Source organism: Scardinius erythrophthalmus (genome assembly GCF_964197995.2).
Source record: "Scardinius erythrophthalmus genome assembly, chromosome: 20".
Classification (NCBI taxonomy): Eukaryota; Metazoa; Chordata; class Actinopteri; order Cypriniformes; family Leuciscidae; genus Scardinius; species Scardinius erythrophthalmus.
In genome coordinates this window covers 17,431,430-17,459,395 of record NC_138240.1, presented here as the reverse complement: position 1 = coordinate 17,459,395, position 27,966 = coordinate 17,431,430, and the positions used below count along the sequence as shown (strand labels likewise).

The window sequence follows — 27,966 nt, the reverse complement described above, 5'->3', positions numbered from 1 at the left end:
AAGGGTGAACAGCTTTATTAACAGCTACATCTCAAATGGAAATCCCCCATCAGACTGCACTTGTTTGTGTCCTTTACCTGCTCAGCATCTTCAAGAGATCTTTGAAATCTGAATCCACACACTACATGTGACGCGCTTCAGGTTGCAGAGTCAAAAATATGCCCTCTGCTGGCCGCATGTCAGAGTCAGAAACAAAACTAGTTAAACAAGTTAAATGAGATATAAAGGAATTACTGCAGTTACTTTACAGAAAGATCCATAAGTGTGTAGTGTGTGGCGTTGTGAAGTGTGTAATGTCTGTTAAATTCAACTCAAATCTGCAGACTGACTCTGACTAACTGTTCTTAAAATTGTTCTAAGATATGTTAATATGTATATCCATATAAATAAATAAAATGTGCGTCATTGCAGCTATTAGCATTGCAGTGATTAGTCACATAAAAGTCCAAATAATGGGATAATGAGAAAAAATGCATCATCTTCAAGCTTTAAAGATCATGTGAAAGTGCATTTAACCACTATGTGGCGCCAAATAACTGGATATTTCAAATGAAAACATGATTTTGCTCTTTAAATAAGACCAAACATTTTCTAATCTTAAAATATAGACCAAAAAAAAAAAAAAACAAGGTCACATCTCTTCGACTGTCATTTGGCCTTTGTGAAACTGACCTTCTGTTAATGTTATCAAGGTCAGTTCCGTTCAACTATGTCCTGTCTACTGATATGATTATGATTAATAATTATTACATTCCATTATCAACACTGATATAGCATATTTTGAAGGACCGTGGACTCTTGTCAGTTGTTTCGTCCTCACACTTTCTTTCACAGTCTTAGATTTTTTGCATACTGTATTGTCATAATTAGTGCAAACAAAACTATTATCCACAACAGTTGTGGTGTTTAAATGTTCAATTCTATATACTCTATATACCTAGAGAATGACAGCTCTCAGCTTTGACCCTTTCCTTCACATATTCCTTAAAGTGATGCTGAAACGCTTCACTCTGCAGGACCCAGGTGGGAATGGACTGCACAATCCCGCCCTATAGGAGAATTACACGTTGGTCAGAAACAATACGTGCACAGAAATCACACACACTCTTAAAAAAAAGGGGTTTTCACAGAGGTGCCATACATAGAAGAACCATCAAGAGAACCTTTCAGTGAACCGTTCTTAAAAGAACCATTTTTTTCTTAACGTGAAGAACATTTTAACAATCTAAACAACATTTTCCCACTATAAATAAATAGGAAAACCTTTTGTGCAATGGAAAGGTTCCATAAATGTTGAAGGTTTGTCATGGAACCACTGATGCTAATAAAGAACGTTTATTTTTAAGAGTGCACTTTAACTATATTAATAAACAGAGGTCATTACCAATATGGTATGAGTGACGCTGCCATATGTTTGGTCACCAGCCTTTAGATACTTCAATGAGCTCCTCACAAACTCCTCAGCTGTGAATGTAACCATATCTGGCTTCTGATGTCCTGTCATTGATGTTGAAACCCCAAATGGAGCCACCGTCTGAGAAAAAAAACAAAAAAACATTGATATCTCACTTCTGGTTAGCAGATATGTAAATTTGACACACACAAACAAAAAACACATTATTTAACTGTTGTGTGGTTAGTAGTGTAGAAAGTTTTGTAATCTACCTGAATAATAATTCCCTTGGATTTATATTCTGCTTGAAGACCCTGTGAAAATCTCTCAACAAAAACCTGAAAAGATATATATATATTATATTGACATTGCTAATAATGTGCTTTTCAACTTTGTGTAGATGTTTTGCTCTTTTTTTATTTATTCTTTTTTTCTTTTTTACCTTTGATGCTGAGTACAAGGTGTAAATAGGGCAGGGTATTTTGGCTATTCCAGAAGACACATTCAGAATGACCCCTCTTCCTCTAAGGAAATACTAATTGTCAGTGTGCTTGTCATATGTTAAAATTCTGACATTTTTATTTTGATGAAGTAACATTGAACCTACATGTCCACTAACTCTCATTAGAGTATTATAGACTCTGCTTAATATCTGCTAACACTTTATTTTGATGGTCCCCAACAGACATTCTACTGACTATTAGTAACTTTGCAACTACGTCATCTTATTCTACTAACCCTAACCCTACATCTAACAGTCTACTAATACTCAGTTAGTTGAACAACATTACTTACAGTCAACGGAGTGTCTAAAGGGGATCATCAAAATAAAGTGCAACCAAAATATGTGTGAAAAATTACAAGAAAACTAGTGAGGTCAACAGAGAAGGCCAAACCTTTGCTGCATTCCTGGTAGGACAATTCTGCACATCTAAAAATGGAGGAAAACCGTGTGAGTGCATTCTATTAAATCTCTTTAGCACTGAACCAATGGTTCTCAACTGATTTTACGTTGGATGTCAAGTGGCGACTCAAAATCCAAACTTTCAACCAAAAAAAAATAAATAAATTCAAACACTAAAATGCATTAATATTACACTGATCTGTCATTACACTTAAAATCACCATGAAATTGACAATTCTATTTATTACAAATGATTTATCTTTAAATATTATTTATTTATTTCAAATTCATGTGCCCTCTTGTGTAGATTGTGTATGTGTAGATTGATTAGATCTACCATCGTAATGTGTAGATTGATTAGATCTACCATCTAATCAATTCCCCATGGACAAAATCAAGTCCCGCCCTTCATTTTTTTCTTGTTCGAGAAGGCATTTCACTCAGATATACGTCACAATAGGGAAGAAAAGACTATTGTAACTTCCAACTTCCATTTTATGCTGAGAATTTACAATTTTTTTAAAAGTTTTAAAAAATCTTTTAAAAGTTTATAAACTTGCATTTTTGCTAACTATGCAGAATTATATCATTAGTTGCATTTAATTAATTGTTTTCGCCAACCCTGTCAGAGCTGTGACTCAATTTTGGATGTGACCACTGCGACCCAATAGTTGACTTCCTTATCTATTTCAGTGTATGAGTGAGTGGTAAAGACCCAGTTACATTTACATGTATGCATTTAGCAGACACCAGAGCAACATAAGCATTTCTTCACTGAGCCCACAATAATTATAATGTGCAGTTCTGTTTGCATTTACTCACCTTAACCATGGCTTTTACATTGCAGTTGATAACATCATGTATTCTCTAGAGGCCACCACATGAAACAAACAACAGTTTCTGATAAATACTTTGTAATAGGCCAACCATATCTACAACTATTGCTTGATAGAATTTCATTTGTGATATTTTATTAAAGAATGCTTCCATTTAGTTTTACAGTGAGTACACATTACTAATATCTAAAATAATTACTACTACATTGTTAAAGGTGGGGTAAGCGATATTTCAAAAACGCTGTTGGACATTGTTGATATTTGAAATCAACCCAAACACGCCTCTCTCTTCATTGCTCCGCCTCCAAAAGTCACCCTCCAATCCTAACCGCCCTGCTCCGAGTCGGTCTCGGCCCCTGATCGCAGGCGTGCGAGGCAAGTGCACTAACAATGACGCTAAACACCACATTCCCTAGTGATCGTCAGCGCGACTCTCACTAACTGAGCTCCGTTACACACGCAATCCAAGAGTGGATGACTGTTTATCATAGCAGAAGCGCAACAAAATAAAGCTTCAAGAAAAATAAAGCGCAGATGATGAACGAATGACAAGGAAGCACTTACAGTACACAAGAGTAATTACAAACAAGAATTGGTTGTTAGTTGCCAACAGCACAGCAGCTCCAGACACACAATGACACTCAAACCCAGTGTTACTCACGTGAGGAGCGGAATCAAAAGTCTGTTTTCAGGCCTTCCCGCTTGGCTCTCTCCAGCGCTGTAAAGCTTTTGTAATATTAACGCGGGTCCTAAAGCTCTTGCCCAGTCATAACCCTTCATTTTCCAGTGATTTCTTCTGAGATTTTCTCTTTTGTATTGTGTCTCATCTCTATTTCTGCAGTCTTTCTTCAAATCTCCCTATTGCTTGTTCTCTCTCCTCCCCTGCCATACGCCCCCTAATGCTGATTGGCTATACATGTTTGTTGTTGTTTGTTCGTGTGTCAGTCCGACTAAATTCCAAACAGCGTTTTTCAAATATTGCTTACCCAACCTTTAATGGGAGCCGATACTAGTAGCATATACTGTAGTTTCATGCCCACTTTAAATCACGGAGATATCAAAAATGCGCAGTGCTGAGAAGGATCCATGCAGGAACAGTTACATACAATACAGGAACAATACAAACTCTTAGTATTTATAAAGATAAATGCATGAACAATGATTGTATGAACCATAGGTGACCTCACTTCTTCCAAATCAGATGTTTCAAGTAGCTTGCAGGGTGTTTGGCTCGGTAGAATCCCAACATTGTTCACTGTGTTTAAAGCAAAGTAACAGTAACGTTACTGTTTTTAATATAACTGCAGCTCAAAATTTGACACATTGAGATATCTGATACCTACTGACCTAAAATACCAATATCCAAACCCTCAATGTTTTCTTTAATGTGTCCATATATATCGTCTTTGGTGAAGTCAGCAGTTATTACTTTGACTTTCCCTCCTGTAGTGAGCTCTGTCAGAACAAGAAAAGATAGCAGGTTAAAAATTAGCTCTTAGAATACAGACAAAGCTAAGAAACTGAAACTTCAACAATAAACGCTTCACCGATCTTCCTGGCTGCCCTGTCAAGCTTCTCTTGATTTCTGCTGATGACAATCACATTCATACCTAGTTTTGAAAGCTGCACAGAAAGACAGGAAATACAAAGATTGTAAAGTCTTATGGAAACAGCCTATATATCTATAGGGGATGAGCTGCAGTATGGGATCTTAACAAATAACTTGGAGCAGCCTAAATTAAAGATTACTTCCTGTTCCAGATTGGTTACAGGCCTACTTCACAGGTACTTCACATTACTCCAGTCTTCAGTGTCTCATGATCCTTCAGAAATAATTCTAATATGCTGATTTGGTGAATCAAAACTTATTATTATCAATGTTGAAAACATTTGTGCTGCTTAACACTTTTTTATTTCTGCTTCATATTTATAACAGTTATGTTGTATGTGTGGACACTTGTTGTTTTTTCTTTGGTTCCCGTGTTTCCTTACTGTGTTTAGTTCCTGTTCCCTTTGTTCCAGTTGCTAGTTGGTTCCCCTTCAGTCGGTCAACTCGGTACAACACATAAGACTATGGGATATCGCGCTCTAGCGCCATCTGCTGAAGACACCTTTATTCACGCCTGAAAGGCAAATGACGCATGACGACGTGGGCGGGGCCACCTGCCCACAGCATATAAATGCAGTCGTATGCGTCATATCCTTTGTTCTTCAGCTCTTGTCCACGCTAAGCTGGCTCTCTCCAACACAGGAACATGTATACACTGCCGACAGCTTCGTCATTCGACACTCGAGCGACGTGTAGCGTTTGTTGAACGAGTGCTCGAGAGTACAGCGGATAGACACGGTCCGCTTCTGTCTTCAGGTGCTGTTCCAGATACGGCACTATCTGGTTTTGAAGAAACCACAGATACTTGGGGCGACCGTATGGAAGCCGGGGAGGTTATGGATGATTTCAGTAATGTTCCCCTGCTAGCTTCGATGGAGTGTCGGGAGGAGGACTCTGTCTCGCTAGAAGCAGGCGAAGAGTTCCTTGACGATAGTTTTCAGCCAGAGCAGGTCGCGGCTTCCCCCTCACTCTCCGAGGCGACGGGGGGAAGTGAGTTTGTGGAGGAACCCTTCCTTGAACTATATCGAAGGGCGGCAGCAAAGTTGTCGGTAGAGTGGCCTGCCCCTCCCCCGGTTCAAAAAAGCTCGCGTTTTGGCGGGTTCTATTTATCTCAGGTTCAAACTGTGGTAAGAACACATCTGCCGATTTACCCAGACTGTTTAGCAGAACTTACAGCTTCATGGTGGAAACCCATGTCTTCCCTTTCCCCGGTGTCGGCGACCTCGAAGGAGCACAAGAAGCAGGGTTAATGTCAGCTCCACCAATGGAGCATTCGCTTGCGACTTACTTGGCTCCAATGCATAATAGCGGTATCGCGGGCATCCCCACTCTCCTGTCGGGACCGTGTAGGTTCTCGTACAGACAGATTAGCAGAATTTATAGTGATCAGGCCTGCACGGCTAGAGCCTTGAGCACAATGTCCCTGCTACAAACGTATCAGGCTATTTGCTTAGGGGAGCTAAGCGAGGCCGTGTCAGAGGGAAGACCGTGTGATGAGCTCATGGGAGAGGTGAGATCCACCGCTGATTATATACTGCGCACAACACGTTGTGCGTTGGTATCTTTAGGTCATGCAATAGCCAGTACAGTGGTGGCTCAGCGCCATCTATGGTTGACTCTGGCGAACCTGCCGGAACAAGATCGGAATGCGTTCCTTGGCGCACCAATCTCTACCTCGGGTCTATTTGGAGAAGGTCTTGACGCGTTTCAGGCGCGGTTTGAAAATTCAAAGAAACAAGCAGAATCTCTTAGGGGTTCAATGCCTAGAAGGTTTAACAGACCAACACAGTCGGCTGCTCAGCCAGGGGTTAGGGTGTCGTCTCGACCGCCGCCAGCTAAAAGACCGGCTGCGGTAGCAGCGCCGAGACACAATGCTTGGGAGGCTAGACCTAGGCGAACATATCCACAACCTAAACAGCAGGCGGGGTCGGGGAATAAAGACCCGCCCCCAGCGAAAGGGAAATTTTTCTCCGCAGAAAGGAGGGGGCGGCCAAATTCCTAGCTCGCAGACGAGGGAGGATCATCGGCCCAGAGGCAGCCGCATTCTTCTCTCAGTGAAAAAGAGACCTTGCAAAAGAGCGGGTTCAGTTTTAAGTTCAATTTCAATAAAGAAACTTTGTGTTCAGCATTCAATGCCTCATGTTATGATTTGTCAAAACAATCATGCAATGCCTCATGTATTGATTTGTCAGGACAATCAAAGTGTGTTGAAACCACCAGACTTACAAATAAACCATGTGTTGGCAAAGGGGGAAAAGGCAGGGATATCCAATATCCAGCAATGCTCAATGAGAGAGGAGGGGGTTTCCCCGGTGATGCCGGGAATCCTTGCTGTCAGCCTGGAACAGTGGCGCGCATGCGCACCAACTCCATGGGTTCTTCGCACGATTCAGTGCGGTTATCGGCTGATGTCCCCCCCCCCCAGTTTCGGCGGGTTCACGAGTTCACACTTACAAATAAGTCAGATAGAATAAATGCGTATTTGGCGTGCTGTCCGAGGAGAGGGCTCCGGGCTCGGTATTTGGCCCGAACCCAGAGTACTCCCCCCGTATTCCTGGCTGTGAAAGAACAAGCCAAGAGTGAGGAGTCGGGGTGGTGGAGGGATGCTGAAAACTGTCAAGGAAGTTAGGTGAGTTGACAGTGAATATATATATGCTTCCTCTCATGCTGATAGGGTAGACATGGTAATTGTTTGATGAGTTGATTGATTGATTGCTTGATTATTTGAACGTGCTCCTCCCGAACTTTGTTAATAAAACATCATTTCACGAGTTCACACTTACAAATAAGTCAGATAGAATAAATGCGTATTTGGCGTGCTGTCCGAGGAGAGGGCTCCGGGCTCGGTATTTGGCCCGAACCCAGAGTACTCCCCCCAAAAGCTGCAAATAAATGCCGGAGAGCCACCAGAATGATGTTGATGTTGATGACCCCCCAAAAAACTTGCAGAGTGCAAAGCTTAAGGTATCAGAAGTGGGAAAGGGTTAGTCGCTGGAAGGCTTCTTGTAACATCGGATGGGAGTTGGTTGTCATGACATTGGATGGTTGTGCCTCTCCGGTAGTAGGCTAGGGATGGTACGTAATGTACTTTGCGGAAGAGAATGGTATAACCGCTGCAGTGTGATGAGAATTAGTTCCTGCAGGAGCGGAGGAGATGACACTGCTGCGGCAGTGGATCAAACTTGATTTCGACTTGCTTTCCAATTATTTGATGCAGAAGGATGGAGAATTGAGTACTTGTGGGAACGGAAGAGGAAACACTGCTGCGGCAGTGAAAGCGAGTTGGATGGAGAAACGGAGCTCCTGCGGGAGCGGAGGAGATGACACTGCTGTGGCAATGTACCAAACTTGCTTTTAAATATCGAAAACAATTTGGACATAGAACTGAGCTCCTGCGGGAGTGGAGTAGATGACACTGCTGCGGCAGTGGAGCAAGTTTGGACGGAGTAACGGAACTCCTGCAGGTGCGGAGTGGATGACACTGCTGCGGCAGTGGACCAAACTTGCTTTTAAATATCCAAACTATTTTGGACGGAGTAACGGAGGTCTTGCGGGAGCGGGGTAGATACTGCTCCGGCAGTGGACAAGTTTGGATGGAGTAGCGGAGCTCCTGCAGGAGCGGAGTGGATGACACTGCTGCGGCAGTGGACAAGTTTGGACAGAGTAACGGAGCTCCTGCGGGAACGGAGGAGATGACACTGCTGCGGCAGTGGACAAGTTTGGACGGAGTAACAGAGCTCCTGCGGGAGCAGAGTAGAAGACACTGCTGCGGCAGTGGACCAAACTTGCTTTCAACTTGCTTTTAAATATCCAAAACAATTTGGACATAGAACTGAGCTCCTGCGGGAGTGGAGTAGATGACGCTGCTGCGGCAGTGGAGCAAGTTTGGACGGAGCAACAGAGCTCCTGCGGGAGCGGAGTAGATGACACTGCTGCGGCAGTTGACCAAACTTGCTTTCAACTTGCTTTTAAATATCCAAAACAATTTGGACATAGAACTGAGCTCCTGCTGGAGTGGAGTAGATGACACTGCTGCCGCAGTGGAGCAAGTTTGGACGGAGTAACAGAGCTCCTGAGGGAGCGGAGTAGATGACACTGCTGCGGCAGTGGACCAAACTTGCTTTCAACTTGCTTTTAAATATCCAAAACAATTTTGGACATAGAATTGAGCTCCTGCGGGAGTGGTGTAGATGACACTGCTGCGGCAGTAGAGCAAGTTTGGATGGAGTAACGGAGCTCCTGCGGGAGCGGAGTAGATGACACTGCTGCGGCAGTGGACCAAAGCTTGCTTTTAAATATCCAAAACAATTTTGGATATAGAACTGAGCCCCTGCGGGAGCGGAGTAGATGACACTGCTGCGGCAGTGGAGCAAGTTTGGATGGAGTAACGGAGCTCCTGCGGGAGCGGAGTAGCTGACACTGCTGCGGCAGTGGACCAAAGCTTGCTTTTAAATATCCAAAACAATTTTGGATATAGAACTGAGCTCCTGCGGGAGCGGAGTAGATGACACTGCTGCGGCAGTGGAGCAAGTTTGGACGGAGTAACGAAGTTCCAGAGGGAGCGGAGTAGCTGACACTGCTGCGGCAGTGGACCAAACTTGCTTTCTTAAATATCCAAACTATTTGGACGGAGTAACGGAGCTGCCTGTGGGAGCGGAGTAGAAGACACTGCTGCGGAAGTGGAATAAGTTTGGACGGAGTGATGGAACTTCTGCGGGAGTGGAGTAGGTTAGCTGTAGTAGACTTGGTTGACTTGCTTTTAACTGTCTGATGAGCCAGTTGGGTGGAGAATGGGCTCCTGTTGGAAGAAGAGATGATGCTGCTGTTGTGGTGTTGGAAACAACTTGCTTTCAAACTGTGATCCGAAAGGTGAGTGGGACAGAGATCTGATCTCCTGCTGGAGCGGAAAATAGCACTGATGTGGCAGTAAAGCGATTTAGGATGGGGAACGTGGCTCCTGCAGGAGTGGTGGTCTGTGGGGTTGGGTGTATGAGAAGTTGTCAAAAGAATTGATGAGGGTTCGTTGGGCTTCTTTGATATGGAAGCGATTTGAGCAGATGTAACTCGAAAGCCTCCGCTGACCAGCGGCCAAGTGCTTGGATCTGCTGCTGAGAGAGGCCTTTTTTGGGCAGCTGTTGCTGCGCCTATGCAAAATGAATGGCTGGAAAAGTGGTCTGCTGGGATGCCTGAATGGAGCAAAATTTGATCTGTCTTACTTTGCTTTATGAAGTAGGAGATGGTTTCATTGTCTAGCACTGATAGATCTGTGATTGTGGGGTGGACTTTTGGGTTAAAGCTGGAAGTGATGGTGAGTTCTGAGCATCTGAGGAAACTGAAAAAAGCCACTATGAACATTGCGTCCAGTGTGCGGGCAGTGTTGGTGGAGTGGTAGCCTTGGCGGAGGGTGGAGATGCATATAGTAAGTATGTCTAACGTTATTGGTTGTCTGGCATCTGGGCGAGTAGGTTGGGTTATGAGGTTAATTGCTCATGGAAGAGATGGGTTTTCATTTGTCTTTGAATGTTGCCAAGGATTCTGCATTCCGGATGAGGGTGGGGAGAGCATTCCACCAGCATGGAACTGTGAATGATAATGTACTGGAAAGTGATTTTGTGTCTCTCTGTGATGGAGCCACGAGACGTCCCTCGTTGATCGACCGTAGGCTTCTGGTAGGGATGTAGGCTTGTAGGAGTGAGTAAAAGTAGGAGGGAGCTGAGCCTGTGATAGATCTGTGAGCAAGCGTCAATGCCTTGAACTTGATGCGAGAGGTAGCCAGTGCAGAGAGATGAACAGAGGAGTGACGTGGGCCCTTTGGGCTCGTTGAAGACAAGACGAGCTGCAGCGTTCTGAATCCTTTGTAGATGTTTAGTTGCACATGATGGAGGTCCAGCTAGAAGAGCATTGCAGTTCTTGATGCTGTTGAGATAGGATATGAATGAAGTGATGGCGAGCAGAGAAATTGGGAAAAGGTAGGTTGTATGGGAAGTGGAAAGACTTATAAAGCTTCCATGCGGTTAAGTAGGATTGTAGGGTGCTGGGGGAAACGGCTTGAAGAATTGAATTAAGAGAGGCGTCAAGAAGTGGTTTCAATGGGTGGTTAATGTGGATATCAGCTCTGAAGTGAGGTACTGAGGTTGGGAATGGGTCCGTGTCTGGTGCCAGCAACCTGAATTTCTGGAAAGCAAAACGTGACCCAGGAACATGTTTTGCAGTTATGAAGAACTGATCGCAGGCTGCAATCCAAATGAGGCATCTTAGGAGAGGCATTACTGCAGGGGAAATTTGAGCGGCCTTGTTGATGCAATGCACGGATGCTTCGTTGTTGCAGTGTACTATGATGCTGTTAGAGGACCATTCTTTACCCCACAGGAAAGCTGCTTCCACTAAAGGATACAACTCGAACAGCGCTGAGGATGTTAATGACTGCGGTGAGTCTAACAGCTGGGCGGGCCATGTAAACTTGAACCAACGGCCTTGGTAGAATCCCCCGAAACCGATAGAGGGAGCTGCGTCGGTGTACAGTTGGATATCCACAGGGAGAGAAATCAGATTTTTTATAGAAAAGGACAGGCCATTCAATTATTTAAGGAAGGTTAGACAGAAACTAAGCTCCTGCGGGAGCCAATGGTCACATCACTGCTGCGGCAGTGGAGAACATTAGCTAGAGAAACTGAGCTCCTGCAGGAGCGTGGGGAGACATCACTGCTGCGGCAGTGAAGTCAATGTTAGCCAGAGAAACTGGACTCCAGTGGGAGCAGAATGGACTGCTGTGACAATGAAGAAGTTTAACCAGAGGAACGGCAGAGACGGAGCTGCTGTGGGAGCGGAGGAGATGACACTGCTGTGGCAATGTGGGAAGCAAATGGGATCCTACGGGAACGGTGGGGAAAGGTGGATATGTTGAGCTTGTAGGTTTAGAGTTTAGAGAGCAGCCTTGCAGGATTATGCACATCTGAAGTTTAAGTGGCCGAGCGAAGATAGTAGTTCGCGTTTAGGACAGCTTAAAATGTCTGAGAAGGTGGATGAAACCAGAAATATCCTTTGCAGTGCAGCCTGGAAATTAATTGTATCCAAGTTAATGCCCAGAATTCAATGGATGTGGCTAGACCCATGGTTTATCCTGGGTGACTGGAATCCAAAGCTCACCAGAACCGTGTGGGGCTGAGAGATCGATTGCTAAATTATTTTTATTTTATTTATTTTGAATGAATACATTAGAAGCCTAAATGGTTTATAACCTGATTTGATAACGCATCGATTTGATACTGTAGTTGTTTGATCATCAAACAGCAAAGTACAATCTGATTTAGATGATAGTTTGTTCCTTTATCTGTTGCTGGTTCATTTATTTAGTCAAGTTCATAATAGACTCACTTATGGTAAAAGACAGAGCTTTCATAGAATTTTGCGCCTTGAATTTATCCAATTGTGTTTTAAAATCACTAAGGACTTCAAACTTTGCCGTGGAAACACACTGCTTGTGTGTATTTTATCTAAACATTTCTCTTCATTTCTATGGGTCACATTACCTGCCGATTTTGTTCGTTCTGAATCAGATTTTTTTTTTTTTTTTTTTTTTTAAATGGTGAAGCTGTGGTTTTAAATTACTTTAAAATAAAAATACAGCTGTGCTATAACGAAGTTTCGAAGCGATTTTGTAGATAAATTGCAAGACAACGTTAACGATAGGTTCTTAATGATTTTGTGTGCGTGCAATCCAATGTGCGAGCTACTGTTTGTAGCCTACGTGAGAGTTTAAGCCACAAGGAAGCAGCGCGTTAATGACGTCAAATAATTTGAACAGAAACCGTTTAAAACGTGTATTCCCCGGATCAAAATTAATATCTAGATGGCATAACTGTGCTTGAGACTCGACTGAAGCGATGCGAAATTTAACCAGGGACAAAAATGAGAAGGTTTTGAGCTGAGCACTCACGGAGTCGAGCCTGCGGGTCTAGAGTGTAAGCTGGCCGGCCGGGACTGAATCTGCGGCGCGGCTTACTGAGGGCCTGCTGCGGCGGCCTGGTCTTAGAGGAAGACCCATTTGTTCGTGTGAAGAGGGCGGCATTGCCCGAGACGCGAGCGTGGTGCTCGGTGGGCCTTATAGTCCATTTCTCTATTGCAGGAATTATTGAATGGTCCGGTTTAGACTAATGCGCGGAAGGAGATCGCGGATGTTTCGCCCGTGGTGGAGAGGACCCGTTTGTTTGGCCTGATGCCCGCGAGATAACACCAGAGATTTGCGGCAAAGATTTCTGAAGGACGAAAGATTCTTCATTGGACGGGAAAGCTCATTTCGGAAATGATAGGAAGGTAGGGCGAGGCCAAATGCTGAAAACTGTCAAGGAAGTTAGGTGAGTTGACAGTGAATATATATATGCTTCCTCTCATGCTGATAGGGTAGACATGGTAATTGTTTGATGAGTTGATTGATTGATTGCTTGATTATTTGAACGTGCTCCTCCCGAACTTTGTTAATAAAACATCATGTAATTACGACATCAGTGTCAGGGGAGGCTTCCCCAGTATTAAGAGAAGAAATTCGGGTTCTTCTCAGCAAAGCTGCAATTCAGGTGGTTCCACAGGGAAAGACGGAGGAAGGGTTTTACAGTCGTTACTTTCTCCTCCCAAAGAAAAGTGGGGGCTTACGCCCGATTTTGGATTTACAGCAGTTGAACAAACACCTCAGACGTTACAAATTCAAAATGCTCACAGTACGTCATCTACTATCCTCTCTGCGTCCCCGGGAATGGTACACATCGGTGGATTTGACCGATGCATACTTCCATGTCACAATTCACCCGGAAAACAGAAAATTTCTGAGGTTCTCCTTCGAGGGGACTGCATACGAATTTCAGGTCCTGCCATTCGGGTTGTCCCTGGCACCACGCACATTCACGAAGTGTGCAGAAGCGGCACTGACTCCGCTGCATCATCAAGGCATGAGTATTCGCCTATTTGTACGATCTACTCCTGGCCGCAGATACCAGGGAACAAGCTGTATTGCAAACACAGACCCTTGTCTCCCACCTACGAGATCTGGGATTTTTAATAAATCTCAAGAAGAGTTCCCTAGTTCCGTGTCAGCGGATTTCATATCTTGGTTTAGAGATAGATTCGGTAAAGAACACAGCTATGCTGTCACTTCAAAGAGCCGAGAATTTTCGCAAATGCCTGAGTCTCTTCCGACTAGGAAGGCGAATACGTTTTCACACAGTGTTAAGGCTGTTGGGGTTGATGGCCTCAATGATAACAGTCGTTCGGCTCGGTCTCCTCTTTATGCGTGCGTTCCAGAGATGGGCGCTGAGCACTGGTCTGAATGTCACATGGCATTTAAACAGACAAGTAACGATAACGCCAGCGTGCGTTCGAGCTCTGGTTCCCTGGGGATCCCCGAGTCTAATGACGGAGGGAATCCCTCTAGGAAGAGTTACGTCGCGTGTAGTAGTGACGACAGATGCATCCCTACATGGATGGGGAGCCCTATGCAGAGGGAATTCTGTGAGAGGAGAATGGTCGTCAACACTGAAGGAGCGCCATATAAATTATTTGGAATTGCAGGCAGTTCTTTTGGCACTGAAACACTTTGTGCAGCATCTGCACGGCGAACATGTGTTAGTCAGAACGGACAACACGACAGTAATTTCGTATATAAACAGACAAGGGGGCACACGCTCTCTTCCACTGCTGCAACTGACACAGACACTCCTAATATGGGCCAGCGAACACTTAGCGTCGCTCAGGGCAGTGCATGTCCCGGGCTACCTGAATGGCGGAGCAGACCTGCTGTCCCGGGGAGGTCCACAGGTCAGGGAATGGCGTTTGCACCCGAGAATAGTGCCGCAGATTTGGGATCGGTTCGGCAGGGCCGAGGTCGATCTGTTTGCGTCCAGGGAAAACACGCACTGCCCGCTGTTTTTCTCGATAATAAACAGCAGCGCCCCGCTGGGGGTGGATGCGCTGTCTCATGTATGGCCCAAAACTCTACTGTATGCGTTTCCACCGGTAGAACTGATACATCCCACTCTGGACAGAGTGCGTCAGGAGGGTCTGTCACTAATAGACAGTGGGCCAAGTCCGTCTATCTCGTTTAGTTTTTGATTTGACAGTTACCCAGCAGCTGTCTGGCTCATTTTTTTAATTTGTCTGTATGAATAATTCACAAAAAGATTACCGATTGTTTCCAACGCCAATTGTTGCACATTAAAGTATAAAAATAGATTTAATTTCGCTAGCTGATCACAAACGTTGGCCGGAGTGAGATCCAATCAACGCTCGTGTTGTTACCTTGTTGAATTGATTTGGCCAATCACGTTATTCGTTGAACCGGCGTTGCGTCAGTCTGGAGCCAAATCAACCCACCCTGGAGAGACCGCGTGTCTCGGCAAGACAACGTCAAGGTAAGATTTGTTTTGCAATGATTATAAACCCCTATATCTTAATGCTTTTCATATAAGTTGTATTTAAGACTGCAAGCTATAAAATGTTTTTTTGATGAAAACAGTAACGTTAGCCACGAAAGAATGTGGGTAGTGGAGCAGTAAAGCTGACGTTAGGTCTAACGGTATGTTGCTTAGGCTAATCCAAAATAATCATTCGGTACATACACAATGAACTAAGCAAAGGGTATTCAAATACGGGATAATTACGGGAAAAATATTTAAACGGGAAGACAGCAGGAAATAAGTCTGACTAGTAAGGGAGAATCACGGGGTAAACGGTATTGGTTACAGCAAGCTACCTAGGCTACAAGTAAGCTAGACTAATTATCAGCTAAAAAGAGTGCAAACCAAAACAAAGAAATTATTTCAAATCAACTTTATAGTGGTAGTCATTAGGGGTTGCACGACTACTGATTTCTGCTAGTCGATTTCTTATCAAAACAATACTCGAGTTACTCGACTACTCGTCGTTCATGCTACTGTAAATGAAAAGACATGAAATAGCTAGATCTTATCAATAAACATTTATTTATTCATAGCCTAATGCAACAATTACATAAGTAAACTCTCAAAACATTATAATTATGACATTTCATTTTTAAATTTTCATGTAACAGTCAAAAGCCAAATAAATGGCCGTTCTTGCCTTTCATTTCAGACGTCTAGCTTCTAGGGGCCGTTCACATATCGCGTCTTTTCCGCGCTCAAGGTCGTTATTTCAAATGTAGGCGCGCGCGCTCATAATGAAAGCAACATGGTGCGCTAGTTTTTCCATGCGGGTTTTTCCTTCTCATCTCCAGAAATATATCTAGTAGTAAAGCTAATGCAAGGGCTAGAAATAAATTAATCCTTTGCTGAATGATACTTCTTCGTCGTCATCATGGAGAGCGCAGTTTGTTTGCATAGCAACGACAGACGCCACGGGAGCGCGAGCGCTTGTAGGAGACAGCGGCACGGCCGCGCGCGCTTTCCACACGTTTTTAGACGCAATATGTGAACGGCCTCTTGCAGAGTTGGCCAATTACAATATTTTTGTCATCCTTGATGAAATACTTCCACACATCTGACGTGTGGTGTCTGTTGGTGACGTTCGCCATTTTTAATTCATTTATGGTTAATGGACGCTCGAGTAGTCGATTGTTTCCGACAGCGTCGACTAGTGGTTGAAGTAGTCGATCTATCGACTACTCGACTAGTCTATGCAAGCCCTAGTAGTCATGGAGTTATTTAAGACAATTATGGTTGATTGTCACGATTGATAGTGGTTGGGCTCAGTGACGTGCGGTGATGTCTTAAAGAGGCTAGGCACTGAGTTATGAAAGCCAGATTACCTGATTTATTGTTTAGGCTAATAATACATAATAACAGTAAACGTTACACACAAGCGCGGCATATCAAGAAATGTACAAATCAGGATGTATCTCTCTCTCTCTCTGTCACACACACACACACGTCTCACACACACACACACACACACACATACACGCACGTCACACACACACAAACGCAGCACACAGGCACACACCGGTAACAGTAGTTTATGTCCACTCCAGCATTAGAATGCAACCATTATTAATCCTTATTGTTGCACAACGGCCAAAAGTAAAAGTAAAATCACACACTGCTCAATTGAATATGAAGGCAAATGGCTTGCATTAATTCAACCATATTTATCAATTCAATATTAAGCCCAAAATAGTTTTTGACTCACCAATCGGTAGATTATTTGTAGCCTACATAAAATTCATCCGCCGCCCTTTCCTCGTGAAGACGTCGATCACAGCTTTGTAAAACTCGTCTTTACGGGCCTTCAGTTTGCAAAGTCTCTGGTTCTCAATTTAAAACATTAAACTCTGTGATGACGGCCTTTTAACTCCGGTGCTGTCATTTTGGCTTTGAATTTGGCGCGGGGATTAGGCATGTAGGCTAGCTGTGGTGTAACGTTAATGACGTTAGCTGCGCAAATGTCCAGTAATATCTCGATTTTAATTGGTCCATGTCTGATATGTTACGGAGATGTTACGGGCATACCATATTTACGTCCAAAGGCACAGCAGAGTTGTGCTTTTTTACGTACATGTTAAAGAATACAGGATCGAAGTGCGCATGCGCAACATGGGTTTTTCGCTTGCCGTCTGCAATGAATGGACAGTAAAAGCACTGCTTATTCTACGATTTGTTTTTTATTTGATTATGTGTAACTGCTACATTTGTCATCATAACACACATATTGCATATATAAATCACAAGAATAAACAGTAAAAATACAAATACAAGTTTATTATTTAATAAACAATTTTATTTTTGAATTTTGGCAGGGTAGGCAGTGCCTAGTTTGCCTACCCAGACCGCACGTCACTGGTTGGGCTTCACCTACATAACAGAACAGGTATACTGTATGGTGGAAAAATATTTTAGTTAAAGATGGCTGTTTTTGAGTTATTTAACAAAATTATTTGTGGTCAGAACTGCAGTAGTCTTGGCAAGCTCGTTTAAGATGGTTAGCATCTTAATACAAATGTCAAGATGAAAAGTGTGATTTAAAATGAGTAATGTGCGCTTTCTGTGTTTATTTATCTGAATATAATTCAGTTGTTTATCTAACACAGACACGGACAGGACAACATCATATCTCTCCACACCCAAATGACTACAGAGGTGATCGTTGACAATCATCACATCAACAGCACCATGATGGAGCAGGTCAAGATCACGGAGTTGCTTAGTATCCACATCACAGATGACCCATCTTGATCTATCGACACCACCCACAGAACCTGGCCAAGAAAGTCCAAAAACCTCTGCACTTCCTCCCACAGTTGAGGAAGGCTCATCTCCCAAAAATCCATCCTCTTAACTTTCTATAGGGGAATCATAGAGAGCCTCTTCCTTCCACCCCCACCCTCCAGTAACCTAAGGGCAGCTGATTGACTCTTGCACAAATACACTGGTAGTTTACACTATGATGCTGCTACATTGGTTTATTTTGAAATTTGCTATGAACATTTGACCCCACTTACACACAAATTGCACTGCCTTTTGCTGCTTGTCATGTCATCCACTTACACAATAACACTATATTAATTAGGGATGAGTCACGATTTTCGAATATTCGATTAGCTGATTTTATTATAGAATAGGATGTGCGGGATGATTGTCTTTAAAAAATCCCCATGTTTTAGTTGTGGTTATAAGTTGCAATCCTAAATTCACATAAAAATTTTATACATTTAATAAATATATTCTTAATATTTGTTGTTTTCGTTTCTATGTTTGAGCTTATTTATCTCAATATTAATAACAGTCTGGTTAATTTTGAGTCTTGAATTGTAAACTCTCAAGGGTTGGATTTTTAAATATATATTGGTTGTGTCTATTCAGAATGACTTCTGAGCAGCTACCTTTTTATTTTGGGTATGTCATGAATGCATCACTTGCCAAAATTGGGGCTGACTAGTAAGGGGTTAAACTTATATAAATTAAACGTATGTTTAAGTTTTTTAACTTATATTTAAGCGTCACACCGCTCCGCTTTATTCATATGCTCTCATTTTATTAATACAAATAATTTAGTAGCCTATCCTTGCCTTGTTTTTGAATGAATAAATCAAATTTTTTTCTCAATCTTTTCCACTGGCCAAATAGTATTTTTAATTGATTTCTATTTTTAATGGCAACAGATAGACCTTGTTGTGCATTATTTGCACGAAACCATTTTCTCAGACAATCTGCTATTATCATAAGCAATTAGTTAAAACATTAAAACACAGCATGCCAGAGGAGAAGTGTTCAAAAGCATTGCATCTACAACAAATATTTATATTTATTGAATATAAAAATGTTGTAACTTCTCAGTATTTATTTCATGTAGTTAAAGTGTTTAACACCATTAATGAGAATGGCATATTTAATCTAAATGTTTATATCAGAGGTAAAACATGTATTATTTTATTTATTTAAACCGTTATTGTGAACATGCACTGTATTTATGATTAGGACTTTACAGAGATTTACGGTTTTACTTCATCTGCCGTTAGACAAGCTATGCGTCAGTTTCACTATATGGCCCAGCTTTCTGGTCACTGACAAAGATTATATTCCTCCGCTCCGCTGTAGAATCTGTGTTCATTATTTACATTGGTTGTCAAGGAAACGGGAGGTTTTCTGACGTTATGATTAGTACTCCTGCTTCTTTGCCGGTTTAAAAAAGTAAGAGTTTGTAAGGACATTTTGCGTCAAATGTGCATACAACAAAGTTGGAAACAATGTCTATAGTACTTATACGATTTTATTACATGACCTCAGCAAAAAAAAACGTAGACAGCTGTGAGGTAAGTATTAAATTCGTAATTTCGAGGTCCGGCCCACCGCCTATAATATTAGTGGCCCCGCGCTGGCCAACGAAAACAAGGTACGCATGTACCATGACATTGCTGTCCGGAACACCGTGGTGTCTTCCCCAATGCAGGGACCTGCTGTCCCAGGCAGAAGGACAGATTCTACACCCCCGGCCAGAACTGTGGCATCTATGGGCCTACCCGCTGAGAGGGTGAATCTAGTGGCAGCAGGGCTCCCAATTAATGTTGTGGCCACGATACAAAGTGCTAGAGCACCATCAACGAGGGGGCTTTACGCATCGAAATGGTGCATATTTGAACAGTGGTGTGGACAAAAGTCATTATCACCATTTCAATGCCCGATTGCAGGAATATTAACTTTTCTGCAGTAATTGTTCGAAGAAGGTCGTTCACATTCCACACTGAAGGTTTACATAGCGGCCATTTCGGCCTGTCACGAGGGTATTAACGGGGCCGCGCCGGGCGCGCACCCGCTGGCCGTTCGGTTCCTTAAAGGAGCGAAGCGGCTGAAGCCCGTTACTAAGTCGATGATACCATCATGGGACCTAACTGTGGTCTTGGAGGCTATGTGTGAACATCCATTCGAGCCCTTAGAATCATTGGATCTAAAGATACTGTCTTATAAAACAGCCCTATTGCTCGCGCTGGCATCATCGAAGCACATTGGTGATCTTCACCCCGAACGCGGCGTATACACCAAAAGTCATATCAGGGACATATAGTTCGCTCTCTTTTGAGCTGCCAGCTCTTTCAAACCTCTCGATTGACTTGGAGGAAGACAGGAGACTCCATGTGTTATGCCCTGTGCGAATTTTACGCTGGTATATCGAGCAGACGCAAGCAATGCGTTCATCCGACCAACTTTTTGTGTGTTTTGCCAACCCAGTTCGTGGGAAACCGCTGTCTAAACAGCGTCTGTCACATTGGATCGTAGAGGCGATTTCAATGGCATACAGAAGTAAAGGGTTAGCTCCACCAGCAGGGGTGCGGGCGCATTCTACGAGAGGCATGGCAACGTCGTGGGCGTTGTTTAAAGGGGTGTCAGTAGAAGATATTTGTGCGGCAGCCAGTTGGGCATCACCACACACATTTGTTCGGTTTTACTGACTAGATGTCACTGCTTTGACGGTGGCTCGGTCTGTGCTTACTGCGGGGGCGTTAGACCAAAGACCCTCGCTCTCTTGAAAAGGGGTCATGTGGCGGTGCTGGCCCCTTACGTTTAGTTCAGCGACTTGGCAGGGCGTGAATATATGTCCCATAGTCTTATGTGTTGTACCGAGTTGACCGACTGAATGGGAACGTTGAGTTATGCATATAACTACTGTTCCCAGAAGGAGGGAAACGAGGTACAACACCTCTGGGCTCCGCGCAGTCGGAGGCTCAGTGAAGAGCTGGACTGAACAAAGGATAAGACGCATACGACTGCATTTATATGCTGTGGGCAGGTGGCCCCGCCCACGTCGTCATGCGTCATTTGCCTTTCAGGCGTGAATAAAGGTGTCTTCAGCAGATGGCGCTAGAGTGCGAAATCCCATAGTCTTATGTGTTGTACCTCGTTTCCCTCCTTCTGGGAACAGTAGTTATATGCATAACTCAACGTTTCTGTGGTCACTCATTGGTTAATTGATTATGTTCACCTGAGTCTGGTTTGGTTCCTCATTTAGCCATGTATTTAAGCCCTCAGTTTGGTTCTTCTCTTTGTCCTGAATTGTCTTTACATGTATGAGACTGATTTTGCCTTCTGGAGTGCTGTTTTTGTAAATAAACTACCTCTGCTACAAAGGAATTTCTCCATTCCTCTTCCCTGGCCTGCATTGTGATAATATTGTAGTGGGAACCATGATACATTATTTTTTTCATTATTCTGTGATGAATAGAAAGTTCAAAAAGAAAGTTTCTTTACATCATAAATATCTTTACTATCATTTTTTTGATCAATTGAATGCATCCTTGCAGAATAAAAGTAATATTTAGTGTAGTCAGTGTATGTTATTTGGTCATTATAAAGATAAGCATGAACACATTTTACTGTTACCTTTTTATCCTTATACTTAATTATTAAACTAATCTAATATCAAGATATAGTCATAATAAAATAGTTTTCACATAGGCAATGGTCTTCTTACCTCTTCTGCATATGCTCTGCCTATTCCATCTGACCCTCCAGTAACCACTGAAACAGAAGAAATATTCAGTATTATTCTATATTCTAGGTAAGAATAATTATTTCTCTAATTCACTGATGTGTCACATTGTGAACTAATGTGATCAACAACCTATTCAAGGTGAGAAAATAAAACGATTTAACAATATTTAAAAAAATAAATGTTTCAATGTAAACAACTACGACCACATAATTAACATTTTATTATAGAAAATAAGCTCTCGTATCAAGTGTATTAAGAATGTGATAATCTATCTCCTATCACTCCCTCTAAGAATCTCACACGCTTCAGACGATAGGCAGTCAGTGTTTTAACAGCATGTTCTTGGACAGATTGTGTGTACCCACCAATTTAATAAACAAAGTGGAAGTATGGGTGGTGAAGTCTCTCTGAAAGTTTGGAGCTGCATCTTCTCTCCACCACTGACTATTAGACCATCATAGAAGTTCACATTGTACAAGAGAGTGGGAGGAAAAAGGGTGCTGGAGGGTCAGTGGGATGGCCAAGTGTATAATATAGAGGACATGATGATGTAATTACTGCCTTCATGCTTTCATTGCAGACTAGAGAGATTTGAACTAATGTCCGGGTGTTATCTTCTATGTGGGAAAATTACTTTTTTGTGTCTTTTTTACTTAAGTGGTTTCCCATGCTTTCGTTCTTTCTTTGCACCACTGGTTGTGTGTACAAGAAGTACAAGTAGTACCCTGCTTCACAATCTCAGTGAGATCTCATGATAAATATTTCGAATGAAAAAACTTTGTACATGTGAACCATTCAATCTTCATTTTGCTTGCCTCAGTTTTATAATTTATTATAATTATTCTAAATTAATAAATGCTGTGCAACTTCAGCTAGGTTAACATGTGTTTCACCTGCGGGAAATTTACCACTGACTGATAGAGGCTAGTCATTCTGTTCTCAGCAGCAATGAATCTCCTTGTCAAGTCAGCCGATAAGTTACATCGGGGTGCAGTACTGGCAGATGGCACCCAACAGGTGCCTATTAGAGCATTCATGGATGACTTGACCATCACGGTAAAATCAGGACTTATGGACATGGAAAATGGACTTATTAAGCTTGCTGATTGGGCAAGGGTGGAGTTCAAACCCGCAAATTCCAGAAGTTTGGTGTTGAGGAGGGAACACATCCAGGATCGGTTAGAGAACACCATTCCAACAGTCCTAGGAAAGTCAGTGGAGAAGCTTGGGAAAGTGGTACATGGCAGACCTCACGTGCAACACAGACGCGCAGCGCAAAAACACTACGCGAACCAACTAGAGGCCCAGAGAGAAGGAAATGAAAAGTGGAATAAAGTCGTTATTTTTGTTTGTTTTTGCGCACAAAAAGTATTCTCGTCGCTTGATATACTTAAGATTGAGCCACTGGAGTCACTTGGACTATATTAACGATCTCTTTAATAACTTTTCTGGGCCAGCAAGTTTCGGTCACATAGCAGCCTATGGAGTTGTGAGACATAGCTCAGATTTCATCAAAAATATCTTAATTTGTGTTCCGAAGATGAACGAAGGTCTTACGCGATTGGAACAACATGAGGGTGAGTAATTACTGACAGAATTTTCATTTTTGGGTGAACTAACCCTTTAAGCTTCTGCTCCATAGGCCAGTATAGCACAGGCAGCAAGCTGCAGCTGCCAGTAACATCAGTGGTGGAGGAGTATAAGCTAACAAAAACATGGCAGGCTATGATGCTGCGAAACAGTAAAGACGCAAGAGTACGTCAGGCGGACATTGAGGTTAGAACGGGTCGCAAGGGGTTATCCGGCAGAGCATTGAGGGAAGTCGACATGTTAAGTCTGCAGCCATGAAAAAGCAGGGCAGCTGGATGAGTTGGGAAAGTGTTCGGGAGATGGTTCTGACCTTGCAGGACATCAGGAGCATGGAAGAGAGTTTCTGTTGTGTTCCATATATAATGTCCTACTTACTCCATCAAACCTTCATACATGGCGGTTGACAGAGGGCCACACCTGCATACTCTGGGGAAGGCCAGCTAATCTTGAGCACGTCCTCTCCTCATGCAGGTCAAGTTTGGTGATTGGGAAATTTTGGTGGAGACATGACCAAATATTAACTCAGCTGCTGTCGGGGTGAAGCAGGCAAGAAAGAAGCCAAAACTACTTTTTGAGGGGCCTTGTTTCATCCAGTTCCTTAGGTCTGGAGAGAGCACAGCAACAGACAGGAGGAGTAAAGGAGTCTGGGCCACGGCAAACAACTGGAAGATGTGGGCAGTCCTTAAGAAGCAACTCAAATTCCCAGAGGAAATAATCCATACAAGCCTCAGACCTGATATTGTGCTCTGGTCAAAGGGTACCAAGCAGGCGGTACTTATTTAGCTGACAGCACCCTGGGAAGAGAGGATGGAAGATGCACACAAGCGTAAGCTTAAGAAATATCAAGCTTTGATTCTCGAGTGCCAACGGAAAGGAAGGCTTGGAACCTGTCAGTGGAGGTAGGCTGCAGGGGTTTCGTAGGGCAGTCACTTTGGAGGACCATTAGACTGCTTGGGATTGGCAGCAAGGCTAGGAAGCAGCTGGTAGCAAACATCCCCAAACAGACAAAGCTTGCATTCTGGTGAATATGGATAAAACAGAACAAGCAATGGCAGAACCAACATGGTGAAGGGCCAAGAACACCTTGTCTTTGGAGGTAGAAAGCAGGGGTGGAACTAGTGGCGCTTTTCCACTGCATGGTACGGTACGGCTCGGTTCGGTATGGCTCACTTATGGAGCATTTCCACTGCATGGTACGGTACGGTACGGCTCGCTTCGCCTCGCTTTAAATGGTATCACCTCTGTTGAGGTTCCAAGCGTACCGTACCGATACTAAAATGTGACGTGAAAACACTGAAGATCACTGATTGGTCAGACAGAATCATCTCTACCAGCGTCATTGTATTTACAACACGAGACACTAAACCCGCTAGATTTAAATAGCCAGTAGACAACAGCCAAAGCTGTAGCACCTGTTTTAAAAGTATTTGCTTAAAAAAAAGTATAAAGTATAAACTTCAAAAAAGAAATGGCTGAATCGTGGTCAGTTGACGAGGTGCAGACGTTCCTCTCGTCAGTTGCCGAGGAGTGGATGGGGAAACACGGAATGAAAAATTCGCATTTAATATGATGTCATGGTAGTAGAGACGGCAACTATATAACGATCAGTCCCACCCACTTGGAAGCGGTACTAACTGCAGTGGAAAAGCAAACGAGCTAAAGCGAGCCAAACCGTGCCGTACTGAGTCGAGTGGTACCACGCAGTGGAAAAGCGAAGCGAGCCGAACCGTTCCACACCGAGTCGAACCGTACTGAGCTGTACCATGCAAGGCCAAACCAACTGTGTGACATCTAGAATGTGCAGGACAAATTGCAAAACACTGCATGAATATTTATTCAAAGTGAAAAGAACAGCAGATACACTATGGTCTTAACATGCAAGAAAACACCCCTGGGAAGGGATATTGTAATGCACATGCACACACACCAGGAAGAACTTTTCAAAGCCTCAAAGAGAAAGAATTAGTTGTGGAAAGAGAGAAAAAGTAAGGTTAATTTGTTTTAAACTGAACAGAAACAACCATTCAAAATCAAGAAATGAATAGAGAAATAGCGTCCTAGAACATACTGTTCTAATTGCCTTTTGTTCTCTGCCACTCTCAGTGCCGCAATGGAATGGAAAGGAAGCTTGGGAAAAAGTGGCTGGAATTGTTGTTTTGTATTACTCAACTTGCATAAACAGTATAATTTCAAGCAAGCCATAAAGAGGATCCCCTCTTTTGCCAACAATAAAAGTCCTGTTTAGGGAAGCAAGACATTTTGTGAGTGAAAATTTAAACTGAGACAAGAAACTTGTTCCAGGGTCAAACAGTGGAACAAAAGCAAGGTAGTGCTGGCTTCAATCTGACTGTTCTCAACCAGCGGTTGTCCCTCAAGGCACAGCAGCATGTTTTCAACATACAAAAAACACTGCATTTTCTTAAATGCTTAAATCATGACATTTCTAACTGTTAACTAATAACTTGCTTTTAAACTAATTATCTATTAAGCATGATTTAAAGTAGTAATTGTAATTTTAGTAAAAGTATTTTTATTTTATTTTTAATATTTAAACAAAACTTGACTGCCTGTTAAATCAATAAAAATGCATGCTTAAGACAAAAATACAGGAAATAAAGTCAAAATGTTGGTGTATCTCACCTGCCCATTTCCCCAGAGAGGTGAAAAAAGATTCAGAAAGAGGACAGAAGAGCTTCGGGGCAAGCATCATAAGAAGGCATAATAGTTTCCCTCCAAAAACCAGGACGGTGCAAGTCCCGGTCAAGATGAAGAGAATCTCAGTGAGACTCATGATAGATTTTCTCAAGGCTTAAAATGAGTCCTTCCTGCTATTTTGGTCCTTCTTTTTACTGCACGGTTCTCATTCTCTAATTTAATCTGACCACAAGCTTTCAACCTCGATGCTGACAGCCCCCTCGGCCAATCAGAATCTTCTCTGCCCATTCTGACCAGGGCATAATTCACATTCCTGATTTGTGTGTGTGTGTGTTGTGCCATTTAGTACGAGTAAGCTCACCTATTTTCTTCCAAATCCCAGAGTGAAGTGAATTTAAGTGAACTTGTTTCACAGAATATAGGTTCATTCTGTACTAAAGAATCACATTTCAACACTTAATTCCCTTCACTGCTGTATTACAGAACAGATTTTAGGGTGTTGCCCCTGCATACCATAGCAATATAATTACTAAATAAAATACAGTCCACCTATAACTGCAGGTTGCTTGTTAAACACAAAAAATAAAAAAGTGGATTTTAATCATTATGGTCCCAAGCTGTTTAACTCTTTGACAACTTATTAACGAGTTAACTAACCTGGCACTATTAGTACCCCCCTCTCTTTTTTAACCCTAACCCAACTCTTGTGTGGAAATTTGCTAAAAAAAAATAAAAACTAAAACTCCCTCCCTCAGATTAAAAAGTCTCATAGAAGGGCTTTGTTGGCTTTGTCAGCCACTGCCCACTCAGGAATATCTTGAACTGAATGGATGTTGTTGCTCATTGTTTAATCCCTAGCAACCGGTTTGTTATATGATTATATGATTATATGATTCAAGAGGGATGTTATTATTGAGATGTAGAAATGAGCATTATTCACTGTAATGTTTTTTATTTTTATTTTATTTAACGAGCACTTCTCGTTTTACTAAATTAACATTTGCATGTCGGGATTAAACAGCAGAGGGCGCTGTTCACCAAGTTTGGCATTTTTTTTGGTCGCCTGTTTTGGTTACTGTCAGTTTTGGTTACTGACAGTCTTTAAAATATCTTCTTTTGTGTTCAGCAGATAAAAATAAACTCATAAAGGTTTGGAACAACTTGAGGGTGAGTAAATGATGACAGAATTGTCATTTTTGGGTGTACTATCCCTTTAAATATATGTGGATGAAAAATCACAATCAAGTTGATTTAACTTAAATTATGCAAACGGCCACTATAAATAGTCTATAGGCCAGTGGAAATGATCGAACTGCATTTTAAATGATCTCTTATAGCAGTAATGAGTTTGACATTTTTGATCTTCTTAAATGTAGGCTACTTGAATATGCGTGTGGACGAAAAATAGCAATAGGCCTACAACAATCAACTTCTCGAATAATTTAACTTTAATTAAGCAAACGGCCAATATACAGTATGTAGAATTTAGTTATATAGAGTTAATGTTATCAAACTGTAAGAACTAAAGTAATAACGTCCTCTATAATTATTATTAACATATTAAAGCAACCCGATGGAACACAAAATTCTGACTGGTGCACTGTCTGGTCGAAATGAACAGAGGTAAACGTGTTATAATGTTATATTCCTAAATGTTACCGTAATAGGTTGATGCTGTATGTAAATCAATATCTAGGATGAACTCAGTGAACCTGTGGTGTTGCTCTTCTGAACTTGTCTCGTCGTGTATGTCCGATTGATGAATCCGAGTCAGAGTCGAATTTGTTCAATGAATCGTTTGAATCACAAAATTGGTCTGAACAATTCGTTCAAGGGTAATAATTAAGTAAATTGGTTGGGACCAATTATCCTGAATTATCCCTATGTAAAATGCACATAATGTGATATAATATATATATAACAATATTTTTGTTTAATGTAATACAAATATTTAGGTTCTAAACTTTTATGAGATGAATCATATGAAATTACAATGAACTCCCTAATAAAACGTATTTGTTGAACGTTAGCG

At 42.3% G+C, this 27,966-nt stretch overlaps 1 protein-coding gene across 2 annotated transcripts; it reads right to left on the bottom strand.

Annotated features, from left to right (window-relative positions):
• On the bottom strand, window positions 1-27,678 carry hsd17b3 (hydroxysteroid (17-beta) dehydrogenase 3). Of its 2 annotated transcripts, none has more exons than XM_081349667.1 (12): window positions 27,594-27,678; window positions 21,669-21,715; window positions 4,681-4,756; window positions 4,481-4,588; window positions 4,321-4,388; window positions 3,120-3,164; window positions 2,290-2,324; window positions 1,836-1,917; window positions 1,666-1,731; window positions 1,385-1,534; window positions 938-1,049; window positions 1-165 (listed from the first exon to the last, which is right to left on the bottom strand). In XM_081349667.1, exons 3-12 carry the CDS (start codon window positions 4,739-4,741, stop codon window positions 122-124), a joined length of 771 nt encoding a protein of 256 aa, XP_081205793.1. In that variant the 5' UTR covers window positions 4,742-4,756; window positions 21,669-21,715; window positions 27,594-27,678; the 3' UTR covers window positions 1-121. The 2 variants fall into 2 exon arrangements, with proteins under 2 accessions (XP_081205793.1, XP_081205792.1); XM_081349666.1 differs by lacking the exon at window positions 27,594-27,678 and adding an exon at window positions 25,920-26,182.
• Window positions 27,679-27,966: the final 288 nt, after the last annotated feature.

Excerpts from the sequence above, each read along its gene's own strand:
- hsd17b3 (XM_081349666.1), bottom strand. The coding sequence starts at position 26,070 with ATGAGTCTCACTGAGATTCTCTTCATCTTGACCGGGACTTGCACCGTC. Across the intron at positions 3,165-4,320 it reads AAACATCTGATTTGGAAGAA|AGAATACATGATGTTATCAA; the intron begins GTGAGGTCACCT and ends GGTGGCCTCTAG. Across the intron at positions 1,535-1,665 it reads CCAAGGGAATTATTATTCAG|ACGGTGGCTCCATTTGGGGT; the intron begins GTAGATTACAAA and ends TTTTTTTCTCAG.